Source organism: Pongo abelii, chromosome 15 (genome assembly GCF_028885655.2).
Source record: "Pongo abelii isolate AG06213 chromosome 15, NHGRI_mPonAbe1-v2.0_pri, whole genome shotgun sequence".
Lineage (NCBI taxonomy): Eukaryota > Metazoa > Chordata > Mammalia > Primates > Hominidae > Pongo > Pongo abelii.
Window position 1 is genome coordinate 81,477,212 of NC_072000.2, and position 13,324 is coordinate 81,490,535.

Here is a 13,324-nt window from a genome sequence, read left to right on the forward strand (position 1 = left end):
ACTCACGCCTCCCCTCCCACTCTCCCCTCCCCTCCCACTCACGCCTCCCCTCCCACTCTCCCCTCCCCCTCTCGCCTCTCACTCACGCCTCCCCTCCCACTCATGCCCCCCTCCCACTCACACGTGCCTCCCACTCATTCCTCCCACTCTCACCTCCCCTCCCTCTCACGCCTCCCCTCCCACTCATGCCTCCCCTCCCACTCTCGCCTCAACCTCCTCAAATGTGAGCTCCCTTCCGTCATTCCACCCAGACAACCCTGAAGATCAGCAGTGGTTCCCCCCACCACTAAATCCAATGGACTTTTCTCAGTTTACATCTTGTCTGTGTTCTCCGAAACGTCTGACCCTGTAGACCGTCTTTCTCTCTTGCACAGGTGCTCTCCGTTGCATAGGTGATGTCACATTCTTTGGGTTTTCCTTCTGCCTCTCTGTCTGCTCCTCCTGTGTCTCCTTTGCAGGCTTCTCCTCCACACTGGGAGTCCCCCCAACCAGCTGATCCCATACCCTTCCCCTCGCCCTGTCTCCTGGGCAATTACGCCCACACTGACAACTTCCTTTGCCATCTCTACACATAAACTTTTAAATTCCTGTCTCCAGCTAATCCTCTCACTGGGCCCCAGCCTGATTATTCAATGCCTTTGAAAATACCTCCATATGGATATTGTAGTCATTTGGGGTTCCATTTGTCCAAAACATTTCATGATATCCCACCACACACCCACCTGTTCCTGTGACCTTGGTCTCAGACCTCCCACCATCCTCCCCAGGGCCTCCTCTCCCTCTTACCCAGGCCCCCAAGCATGGCCAATGTGTCTCCACGTTGTGTTGCTTTGACCTTCCCAGCTTTCTTTCTCTCCATCCCTCCGACCATCCCCTGGTCCAGGCCTCCATCAGCCTCTTGCCTGGACAACTGCAGTAGCTCTAACTGATCCTTTTAGGTCCACACTCTAGGGCCCTTTCCATTTTCCACCTGCATCCAGAGAGATGCCCCTGCCTGGGGACGTATATTCTGCTGCAGAGACCCTCACTGTCTTCCTAGGGCCGGTGGAATCAATTGCAGATGCTGTGCCGTGGCCTGGTAGTTTGGTCCATCCTCCCTTACTCCTCCCAACTCCCCTATCCCTGCCACATGGGTCCACCTTTTAGCTTCTCAACAGGGCCACCTGCTTCCCTCCACCAGCCCTTTCCCCAGGCTCTTCCCTCTCCCCCTTCCCCAGTGGCCCTTCTCTGAGTCACTCACCTTTTGTTGAGATTTCAGCTTATGCATACTTCCCCAGGGAGCCCTGACCACCCCTCCTGGGTCCAGATCTCTTGTTATATAGCCACAGAAAATGCATTCCTTTTCTTTAACATTTTTAACCCTGTCTGTAATGATCCCTCACCTGCAAGATCAGTCTAGTGTGTCTGCTTTCCACAGGCCCTGAACTTGGATTTGCTCATCACTGCACCCCACATCCAATCCAGCCTGCCATGTACTTAGCATCTGATGCATATTTGTCAGCTGCGCTAAGTAAGCGGAGCCAAATTCCTTCCATTGTCATCCCTCGAGAGGCCGGGTCCTTCACTTGCTAGAATCTGCCCTCTCCAAAATGCAGAGCCTCAGACAAGTGACTTCATCTCTTGGAGGCTTCCTGGATAGAAAAAAGGCAGCAACATCTACCTTGCAAGGTGGCTCGCAGGTTTATTTTTAGAACTATCACTTTGATTTTTTTTTCTTGTTACAATGACAAAAAAAAGTTTTATTTTTAAAAATCTAAGAAGATAAATCCTTATGGCAGCAGTGAGGGGGACAAACTGAAGAGGGCGTAAATTAAATTAAATGGAGAACAGAGAGTTCAGTGAGGTGGCCCCCATAGTGTCCAGCCAGGATGGGGAGCCTTCAGCCAGGGCTAGGTGATGTGGGTGAAGAAAATGGGTCTCACCATGGTTCCCTGAGCAAGTTGGGTCAGGTATTGTTACCCCCAGGTGGCGGGGGCTCAGATAGGTGAAGTGAACTGACAGCTGTCACTCTGTCACATCAGCTGAGCTGGCTCCTGGGAACTGCAGCCCTGTATCTGCCTCTCGTGTGGCTGTTCAGCTGCTGAGCTTTCTGAATGGTTTATGCCTTCAGAGGGACAATGTGTACTCAGGGGAGGGAGTGTGTGTTTGTGTATGTGTGTGCACACACACATGAGAGAGACAGAGAGAGAGAGAGATCCACACAGGATATTCATGGCCACGCTTCTACTCATGACCTCTGCCCTTTCCTGGATGACCCATCCTCTGTCTATTCCAGTATACACCTGTGCACCTGTAGTGGAAGGGGAAGAAATACATTCCCAGGAAGATGTGTCCCCAGTGGTGCCTAATCATGAGGGACCATCAAGAAAGCTACTTGTTCCCTTAGTCAGTTGCACCCTGTTTGCCCAGCTGGGCCACGGAGACAGACTCTCCATGCAGGAGGGGTGGCTGGACCTCTCTCGGCCCAGCTCTGCTTTGCTAGTTACCCCTCCCTGGGGATGCTCCCCACTGCTGCTGCCACCACCGTGCTATTTCCCTTCCTTACTCTGACTCACACCTGAACATTTATCCTTAATTTAGCTCCCCAGGACATAGCTGGAGGAATGTCCTGCCGTGAACACCCTCTGAGTGGCCATTGTCACCATCAGCCAACCCAACACAGGGAAGGGGACTTAGAAGGTGGGACTTATGCCGAGGGGAGCAAGGGACTTCTGTTTCTTTTGTGCCTTCTCAAAAGGAAGCAACAAGTACAGGCAAAAAAGAAACAGATGTCTTTTGCTCCCCTCGGCATAAGGCCCGCCTTCTAAGTCTCCTTCCCTGTGTCGGGTTGGCTGATAGTTGCTTCCTTTTGGGAAATACCTCTTCCCCAATCCATGTGGTTCCAGAGGACTATCAATCAAGAGGTCTGCCTGGTTCACAGAAGTGCACATGTCCCAAATGGGGCCAATCTAGAGCTGTAACCTTGTGCAGGTTTTGCTAAGTCCTCTGGGATCCCAAAAGGAAGCAGGCACCTGAGTAACTTCACCAGCTACCAGAGCTTGCAGCTTTTAGAGCTGCAGGCCCCAGCCCCCTCTCTTACACACCGTTCCAAAGACGACTCTCTCTCTAGTCCCCCACCAATCTCCCCATGGCTGAGGCCACCTTTCCCCACCACCCAGAGACTCCAGACAGCAAGACCCCAAGAGAAAGGCATCAACAGGACAGGACCCTCAGCACATGGCATCAAAGATGCCACCAAACCACGCCAGGTTTCATGATGTTTACCGAGGTGCAGGAATTCAGAGGGAAAGAGACCTTCTCCCTTGCAACACCCATATCAATCCCCTTAAGGGATTTTTTTTAATTGTAATAAGTGGGGTCTTGCTGTGTTGCCCAGGCTGGACTCAAACTCCTGGGCTCAAGTGATCCACCTGCCTCAGCCTCTTGAGCTGCTGAGATTACAACTGTGAGCCACCATGCCTGGCTTCCTTAAGGAAATTTTAATTGGCCCCACTTGGTTAAAGTTCCCATTAGCCAGTCAATCACTGGAGGCAAACTCCCAATTGGACAGAATAAGAGTAGGAGCCCACTGCACCACACGCATCCAGGGAAGGGCATTTCCAGAAGGAAGCATGAAGGACAGACAGAGAGCAACAGACGTTCACACCAGAAGGAGTCACTTCTCCCACTCCAGTTCAAGGGTCACCTTCTAAACCCCATTTCCTGTAACAGGAGGGCAGAGATGTCCACCCATTTCCAGGGAAGCATCTCCCTCCACAGTCACCACTGGTTCCCAACTGAGCCTTCAGACTCTTTTTCCCAGGAAGGAGGCCCCGGACACTGCCACGGCTGTCTTAGATGACCCGGCCGCCTGGGTTCCCAGAGCTGGGCAGGGCAGGCCAGGGCCTGGGTTTTCTCACAGTTTCTCTCCTTTTTCCCCAGGGATTCTGTTCCTGGTTCTTCAACAGCATAACAATGAAGTAAGTGCCCGGGCTCTGTGAGCTTGTGACTGTGTTGCCTTGGGGGTAGGGGGTGGAGGCTCCTGGAAAAGTTAGCAGACCCCAGCTTGTGAAGACAGCGCCTGAGCTCTGTACCCTCCCCACCACCTCGGCCCATTACCGGTGAAGGATGCTTTCCTGGGGTACAGTTGGTGAAGTGGGAACTGGGCACAGCCCACTGCCCTTGTTGCCTCTGCCTCAGCCCTCAGGGAAGGACCACTTTTACTAGCTGAATCATTACTTGCATGCCTGGAGAAATGCTTCTGTGAACTCCACCCCAGGAAAAAGAAATCCTTCCTTTGTGCTGTCTGCTTGATTTCTGTGAACATCATTCAGCATATCATGTGTTCGCCCTTCTGCCCAAGCAAACGCATCGGGCAGAAGGGCAGGCCTCTCTCGGCCTCAGTGCCTGGAGAGCAGAGGGGCAGCCCTTGCCTACCTCAACCTTCTGGATTTCTTGAATGCCAGACCCCACTTTGCAAGCAAGCAGCCCCCAAGTCACCTGTTTTCTCCTGCAAGCCGACCTCAAGTTACCTGTTTTCTCCTGATTCTCCAACGCCAGCCAGATGCTTCAGCAGAGCAGACACTTACCAGAACTCTATGTTCCCACTGCGTAGGCATACACGCGTGCACACTCATACATACATGCACACACATGTACATGTGTGCACACAGCTCTGCCTCCACCTCAGACCCCACACGCTCATGGGCTCTCCCTCAATGTGCTCCATCTGTCCTGTCCTGCCCATCCTTTAAACCCCTCCACCCCACCCCTACCCAAAGACTCCTATCACAGAGGCCCCTCTGTCACGGACCCAGCATCTGGGAAAGCAGGAAGGCAGGGCATTGCACTGTGCATCCAGCACCCCTTGAGAGCAGTGTCATAGAAGACAGCTTAATGCGTTTACTGAGCAGCAATAAGTCAAGCAGCATCCCCATGCACAAACCCATGCGGTCTGGTTGGAGAAACAAAGGTGAACAAAACTCCCTTCGTAGCATTCAGAATAGGAGAGTTATAATTGCTATGCAGACAGCATCTGGGGAAGAGAGAAATGAATTCCAACTGGAAAAGTATAGTTTTGAGCCGGGCATTGGAGGACAGGAAGAGTTTCAACAGGTACGATATGGGATGTGGAGGGCACATCGGAAGTAAAGGACTGTGTGAGCCAGTTTGTTGCAGAGATGAGTAGGGTGTGCCCAGACATGGTAAATCTGGTGTGACTAGAAGCAAGGTTTCATGGTAAGTGTGGCGGGGGGGGGTAAAAATTGGGCTGGAAGGATCAGTTGGGATTTTTTTTTTTTTTTTTTTTTTTTTTTGAGACAGAGTATCTCTCTGTCACCAGGGTGGAGTGCAGTGGCACAATCTCACCTCACTGCAACCTCCGCCTCCTGGATTCAAGCAATTCTCCTGCCTCAGCCTCCCAAGTAGCTGGGATTACAGGCACACGCCACCATGTCCTGCTAATTTTTGTATTTTTAGTAGAGACGGGGTTTCTCCATGTTGGCCAGGCTGGCCTCAAACTCCTGACCTGAGGTGATCCACCTGCCTCAGTCTCTCAAAGTGCTGGGATTACAGGCATGAGCCACCGCACTGGGCCTCAGCTGGGACCTTGACTGTCATACTGAGAATCTTGGGCTTTCATCTAGAGACAGCAGAGAGCCAATTAGTGTTTTTAAGCTGGAAACTCAGACCAATATATGTGTGTAGGCAAAAGTATGGAGAGTGAATGGCATTAGAGAAAGTCCAAAGTCAAAGTGAGCAGTTAAGGAGGCTATTCCAATGGTCGAGGTGGGAGGTGCTGGTGACCTGAACCGGGGCAGTGACTAGAGAAACAATGGGAGGGGAAGATGGGAGGGAGATCATAAGGCTACAGTCAGTAGGTTGTGGCCTAGTTAAGAAAGAGGGAGAAACTGAGGTCTGGTTTCTGGGGAGGGTAGTAATGCCATTAGGTGGGAGAGGAAACACAAAATGATGAGATGTAGTCAGGGCAAGTATGCAAGCTGACAAAGGAGCTGTTGAAAAAACAAGATTGAAGCCTAGGAGAAAGGTCAGAGCTAGAGATTTCAACTTGGGAGATGGTGCATGGAGGCTGTAGTTGAAGTCATGGGAGCAGATGGGTCATCCAAGGATGTAAGACCAGAAGTGGCCCAAGGGAGCGCCTCATCGAGGCAGGAGGAAGAGGCATCCTCTGGGCTGGACTCACTGAAGCCAGGCCAGGACAAGGCTCTCCTCTAGGGTGGGGCGGCCCAGCAACCTCTAGTGCTACAGAGGTGGAGTGGAATGGGGGCTGACGAAAGGACATTGACTTTGGTGAGTTGGGTCTCTGTTGGGAGGGCAGGCCGAGGATAGGATGTCCAAGACACGGAGGCAGAGAAGGAAGGTCACCTTTTTCCAGAGGTGCATGGAAGGAGGGAAGTGAAGCTATTGGAAGGAGGAGGGAAAACAGGTCAGGGAACAGATCAGAGAGTGGATCCTTGAGGAGCTGTTTTATTACAGAGGAACCAACAAGCACTTGAACCTGGTTGTAGTTTACGGGGAAGAGGTGTGGGTGGATGCGGGTGGACACAGGTGGACGCAGAGAGAGGAGGATGCCGAAGATGAGAGAGCAGAACAGTGGATCCAGCATGTCTTCAGAAAGAGGTGGAAGGAAGGGAAGCAATGAGAGCAGAGACAGAGAATTAATTGTGAGTAGGAAGAAGGGTGATTGGCTGGAAGGTCAAGGTGGGGCACTTACAAGAAAGATGGAGAAAGGAAACAAGCCTAGTGGTGGAGGCAGGAATTCCTGGCCCAGGAAGAGAATTCTAGTGCTCTCAGTGCCATCCAGTCCTGTCCAGTCCTCTGCTCTCTCCACCTGATTGGAGGCTCCTGGACTTCACCCCACCTCAGGCAGTGCAAGAAGACCTTCCCCTGCTCTCCAGAAGTTCTCATCCATTCCACTTCTGGCATTTCATTCTCAAGTCCAGGGAGGGAAACGTTTAGCTGCTCAAAGTTAAAAAATCAAGAGCTCTAAATAATTCCTCAAATGGGAACATTGAAAACCTTGAAGGTGTGCCTTTTGTAGTATTGTTTAAAAATAAATCTTTTTTTTTTCTTTTTTTTTTAAGACGGAGTCTCACTCTGTCGCCCAGGCTAGAGGGCAATGGTACGATCTCAGCTCACTGCAACCTCCGCCTCCCGGGTTCAAGCAATTTTCCTGCCTCAGCCTCCCAAGTAGCTGGGATTACAGGCACGTGCCACCATGCCTGGCTAATTTTTGTATTTTTAGTAGAGACGGGGTTTCACCACATTGGCCAGGCTGGTCTTGAACTCCTGACCTCAAGTGATCTGCCCATCTTGGCCTCCCAAAGTGCTGGGATTACAGGCAGAAGCCACTGCACCCGGCCTTAAAAATAAATCTGAATCCCAGGCTGGATGCTAGTTTTGCATACAACTTACAATCCTGACAAGGGGGCAGGGGTGGGTAAACCACGGTGTATCCACCAGTGGAGTGCGGAGGCCTGCGTGGTGCTGAGCACGAACCAGTGCTCCATCGACAGAGGCCACTGTCACTATTCCGTAAAACCATCGGAAAAGGCTTGAGATTAAATGCCAAGCAAAAGAGCAGTGCATCAAATGCTTTTTATAACTATAATCACCAAGTAAAATGAGCACAACAAGAAAATAAAGGGGGTTGGGCATGGTGGCTCACACCTGTAATCCCAGCACTTTGGGAGGCCAAAGCGGGCAGATCATTTGAGATCAGGAGTTTGAGACCAACCTGGCCAACATGGTGAAACTCCATCTCTACTAAAAATACAAAAATTTAGCTGGTTACACACCTGTAATCCCAGCTATTTTGGAGGCTGAGGCAGGAGAATCCCTTGAATCTGGGACACAGAGGTTGCAGTGAGCCAAGATCATGTCACGCACTCCAGCCTGAGCTATAGAGTGAGACTCTGTCTCCAAACAAACAAACAAAAATTAACTCCAAATGCTTTTTATTATTATTATTATTATTATTATTATTATTATTATTTTGAGACAGGGTCTCGCTCTGTTCCCCAGGTCACCCAGGCTGGAGTGCAGTGGCATGATATTGGCTCACTGTAGCCTCAACCTCCCAGGCTCAAGCGATCCTCCTACCTCAGCCTCCAGAGTAGCTGGGACTACAGGCACATGCTACTGCACCCAGCTAATTTATATATATATATTTTTTGTAGAGATAGGGTTTCACCATGTTGCTCAGGCTGGTCTCGAACTGCTGGGCTCAAGCAATCCACCTGTCTCCGCCTCCCAAAGTACCGGGATTATAGGCGCGATCCACCATGCCCAGCCCCAAATGCTTTTTAGTCATTGTCTTAGGTTCAATGAGATTGTAGATGAATTATTTACTTCTCTTTCATATTTTCCAAAGTTTCTATGAGCACTTGTTGCTTTTAAATTGTTTAAATTGAAGTATAACATGCACATGGAAAAGTGCACACCAAAAAACGTACAGCTCAGCCCGGCACGGTGGCTCACGCCTGTAATCCCAGCACTTTGGGAGGCCGAGGCAAGCGGATCCCTTGGGCTCAAGAGATCAAGATCATCCTGGTCAACATGGTGAAACCCCGTCTCTACTAAAAAATACAAAAAATTAGCTGGGCGTGGTGGCACACACCTATAGTCCCAGCTACTCAGGAGGCTGAGGCAGGAGAATCGCTTGAACCCGGGAGGAGGAGGTTGCAGTGAGCCAAGATCGTGGCACTGCACTCCAGCCTGGCAACAGAGCAAGAGTCTGTCTCAAAAAAAAAAAAAAGGTACAGCTCAGTGGTCACAAAGCTAAGGCTGTGCCACCGCCATCCTGATCCACAACTAGAACAGTGTCAATACCTAGCAGCTCTCTTCCTGCCCCCCAACCTTCATCCCCATCCCATTCTAACTCTATAGCTCAGCATTGCCTATAGCTGAACTGTATGTCTGAAACCACACAGTATGTGTTGTTTGTGCCTGGTGACTTTTACTCAGCATTGTGTTTGTGAGGTTCAGCTATGGGTCATTCATTTTTATTGCTGTGTAACAGGGGTCCCCAACCTCCAGGCCACAGATGGATACCTGTTAGGAACCTGGCCGCACAGCAGGAGGTGAGCGAGCATTACACCTGAGCGCTCCACCTCCTGTCAGATCAGCGGCGGCATGAGATTCTCACAGGAGCACAAATCCTATTGTGAACTGCACATATGAGGGGTCTAGGTTGCGTGCTCCTTATGAGACTCTAACTAATGCCTGATGATCTGAGGTAGAACAGTTTCATCCCAAAATTATCCACCCCCCTACCACCCCACACCCAGGTCCATGGAAAAAATTGTCTTCCACAAAACTGGTCCCTGGTGCCAAAAAGATTAGGGACCACTGCTGTCTAGTATTTCATGATTTATATATCACAGCTCTTATGTCCATTTCACCTTGATAGACATGTAAGTTGTTTCCAGTTTGAGGATATTACAAGTAATGCATCTGTGAAATTTTTATACATGTCTCTGGGTACACATGTCATGCATTTCTGTTGGGTATAAACCTAAGAGTGAATTGCTGGGTCATAGAATGTGCATGTATTCCATTTCAGTAGATAATACCAACTGTTCTCCAGTGTAACTGGGCCAGCATATACACCCATGAGAGCAGGAGAACTCCCAACGCCCCATACTCTCACCAACACTTAGTGTTGTCCAACTTTCCAACTTTGGCAAATCTGGCAGTGTGGAGTGATAGCTCATTATCTCGTCATGGGTTTCAGGTGTTCCTTTTTTCCTAATAGAGTGCCTCTTAATACCACGACTGCTTTGTCTGGTGCCTGCACCATAGCAACTACTCAAAATGTTTGAAGAAGTAATAAAGGGATGAATGAATGCTCTATTTCAAGAGTGTTTCTGGATTCCTGAGTGTGTATCTGTAACAGAGCCCCTATCTTTGATATGTCTGTGAAATTCAGTTAAAGTATACTTCAGGGATAACCGAGGCTTTGAGATATAGGGCAATTTCAAAATTGCCTTATATATAAGATATAGAGATATTTTTAAAAAATAAATAAAACTTGGGGAGGGGGTGCTCATTTTCTGCCCTTCCCTCTACCTCCCCACAACAAGTGGTGGCCATGCTGGCTCCTGAGGCATGTCCTTGTCTGTGTGTCTCTTCCAGGGATGAGGATCTGATTAACAAGTGTGGGGACGACGCGCGCATCTACATCGTGTTCCAGTACCACCTCATCATCTTTGTGCTCATCATCTGTATCCCCTCCCTGGGCATCATTTTCCCCATCAACTATACTGGATCTGTTCTGGGTAGGCAGAGCTCAGCTGGCCCTGGGGCAGCAGCTGGACCTGAGAGGCAGCCAGGCAAGCCAGTCAGGGCTGGGGTTGAGGGTCTAGACATCTAATCCTGCCTCTGGGAGTTTGTTGTTGTGTGAACTTGAACAAGCCATGCTTCGCTTCTCTCATGTGGAGACTGGAGACGATTCCTCCTTTGTCACAGGTTTGGCCCAGGGCCTGACACACAGCAGGCACATAGTATTAATTCAGTTTGGAACTGAGTGTTCATTCATGGTGCCACTCTGGCTGGGCATTCCTGGAGACCCTTTTGTGACATGTGACCCACTGCAAAGATCCCTGAACCCACTCGGTTGGACATAACACCATAGGTGCAGAATTTGTCTTGTAGGACCTCTACTCCCACTCATTGGAACAGGGTAAGCCCTTTGAACGGACCAGCATTGTAGATGAGACCTTGGCTTCCAAAGCAGAAAAATCATGGCTCCACAATGTTTACCTACACCTGCTCCGCAGAAAATACCTTTGCCTAGCTAATATGTTATTTTATTTATTTATTTATTTATTTATTTATTTATTTATTTATTAAGACAGAGTTTTGCTATTGTTGCCCAGGCTGGGGTGCAATGGCATGATCTCAGCTCACTGCAACCTCTGCCTCCTGTGTTCAAGTGATTCTTCTGCCTCAGCCTCCCGAGTAGCTGGGATTACAGGCACCCGCCCCCACACCTGGCTAATTTTTGTATTTTTGGTAGAGACGGGTTTTCACCATGTTGGCCAGGGTGGTCTCAAACTCCTGACCTCCAGTGATCTGCCCGCCTTGGCCTCCTAAAGTGCTGAGATTACAGGCATGAGTCACCGCACCTGACCGCTAACATGTGATTTAACCTTGTATATGGCAAATCAGTCTCCCGAGCTTCACTTTCCTCAACTGTCTTAGAGATTGGGAGATCACATGCCACATACCTATACAGTGCTTCATATACATAGTAGGTGCTCAATGAATAGCAGCTAGTATTTCATTTAGAATCATGAAGCTGAATGGAGCTGTATGAAGACTGTACAACTGGGTGGTGCAAAATAGCACCGTAAATGCCCCAGGGGCAACCAGCTTTCCCCTGATTCCTCAGGTTTCTACCTGTTTATCCTTGGCTAGAGGTAGAACTTAATTAATTCAGTTTAGCACACTGAGTGTCCATGCCACCAAATGCCACTACTAGAGTAATATCTGAGTCTTGTCTCGTCCTAAGAGCTGGTATGTTGGCAGTGATAATATCATGCAGGATTTTTAGACACATTTTATAAGGGGGTGTCTGAACCGTCAAACTAATGCACATAGCCAGAAGGATTTCCTCTGAATGAGGCAGTGTTGCCTTTTCTGGACGTTGCCAGTGGTAATAGTGTTGCTAATTTCATCATTCTGCTTGTGGCTGGATGGCTGGTGCCTTCAACAAGCATTCACTGGGTGTCCATTATGTGCCAATTGTGCCCTGGAGATACCACACAAAGAAGTGTTCTCGCTTTCCTCCCGAGAGCCCCAGTCAGCAGTGCCAGGGAAAAGAGGCCTCTGATGTTTTTGTTAAAAGTTGGGGAGAAGCTCTGGGGAACCAGAAGGAAGAAGAGGTCAAAGGCAAGCATCTCCAGACCCCACGCATTCGTCTAGGAACCTTGAATTCTGGCACCCCCAGCAACTGAGGAGCCAGGCTCGAGGTCAGCAACTTCTTTCTCTTTCAGACTGGAGCAGTCACTTTGCTCGGACCACCATTGTCAATGTCTCCACAGAGTAGGTACCTGATCTTAACCTCCCATTCCATTGGCTGGGGGTGTTGGTGTGGAGAGGAGGTCTAACATGTCAGTTTGTAACATGGGCAGCGTTTTGTTGTTAAGAAAGGCCTGGTTTCCCTGGAAACCGGGTCCTGAGTGAGATGCCAGAAGCTGCATCCTCTCGGTGGGGCAGGACTCTTGGTGTGAGATGAGGCCCTGTGTCCTCACCTGTCATGAGTGGAGCTGCCCAAACTGGCCACTCATGAAGACATGGAGAAATGGTCCTATTTGCTTAGTGTACCCAGATCCCAAGAGGCAGAGACCATGTGCTGAAAGAGATTGAAGATTGTTTTCCTGCCACCAATAGGTTCCAGTCAGCCGTCATATACCTGAGTGAATCATGTGCCTGACAGTCCCCCTCAGAGTCCCACAGCAGACTCATGCCCCACCTCTGCCATTAACTGGCCCTAGGTCTGAAGTAGTGCACCCCCAATACCGAGCTTCAGTCCTTATTCATGTCCATCATTGGGGAAGAGCTGGTGGACATGCTCTCTAAGCTCCTTCCCCTCACAGGCCAAGAACCTGTGGGTTTCAACATCAGCCGAACTGACTGGAGGCCATATCAATTTGCCCCAAGCCAAATGTGACCCCGTTGGTCCATGCCATGGCCCAGGTGTCTAGGCCAGCTTGGCTGATTCCTGACAAAGCTGCAGAAGCAGTTCCAGCAAGTGTGAGTGGGGTTCACACACCCCTGCCCCACCTCGCCTCCCCTAACCCCTATCCCTCTGCCCCTGCTCTCCTGCAATACACCTTGGAGCAGACTGGCTTAACCCAAACTCTGAAATCAGCGGAAAGGGGCTATGGCATCCTCTCACCTCTGCTTTCACCATATCCTCCTCTGAGGATGCCAACCAGAGCAGGGATATCAGCTCCTTCCCGAGGCCGATTGCTGGCCCGAGGTACCTACATCTTCCCAACAAAAAGTGAATTCTAGTAGAACAGCAAAAAGCCATCAATCTCCATGAATCTATCCTGGCAGAGAGCTGGAGCATTGTATAGAGACCATGTAGCCTTGCCCCTCTGTGGAAACTGAGGGTGGAGCAGCATGGTGGACCCACCATCATAGCAGATGGCAATGGCGTGTGAGGTGCCAGGCACCAGGGGTATTTTGAAACAAGGTGACCTTTCTCCCTTCTAACCATGTAGAATAAGGTGGGCCCTATTTCTGAGTAGCAATCCTAGCCAGGTGTTTTGGGATGGCATCATGTGAGTGGAAAGCAGGGATGGCAAACATGGTC

At 49.9% G+C, this 13,324-nt stretch overlaps 1 protein-coding gene across 10 annotated transcripts in view; it reads left to right on the plus strand.

Annotated features, from left to right (window-relative positions):
• TMEM63C (transmembrane protein 63C) overlaps nt 1-13,324 on the plus strand; it is an 85,397-nt gene that overhangs the window by 47,363 nt on the left and 24,710 nt on the right. For all 10 annotated transcript variants that reach the window (XR_008513362.2, XR_008513363.2, XR_008513364.2 and 7 more), the window contains 3 exons: nt 3,922-3,959; nt 10,135-10,277; nt 11,997-12,045. Coding sequence is in view for 7 of the 10 variants with exons in the window: in XM_054530884.2 (XP_054386859.1) it covers nt 3,922-3,959; nt 10,135-10,277; nt 11,997-12,045 (230 nt within the window). In the remaining 3 variants the exon portion in view is untranslated. The remainder of the gene's footprint in view (nt 1-3,921; nt 3,960-10,134; nt 10,278-11,996; nt 12,046-13,324) is intronic.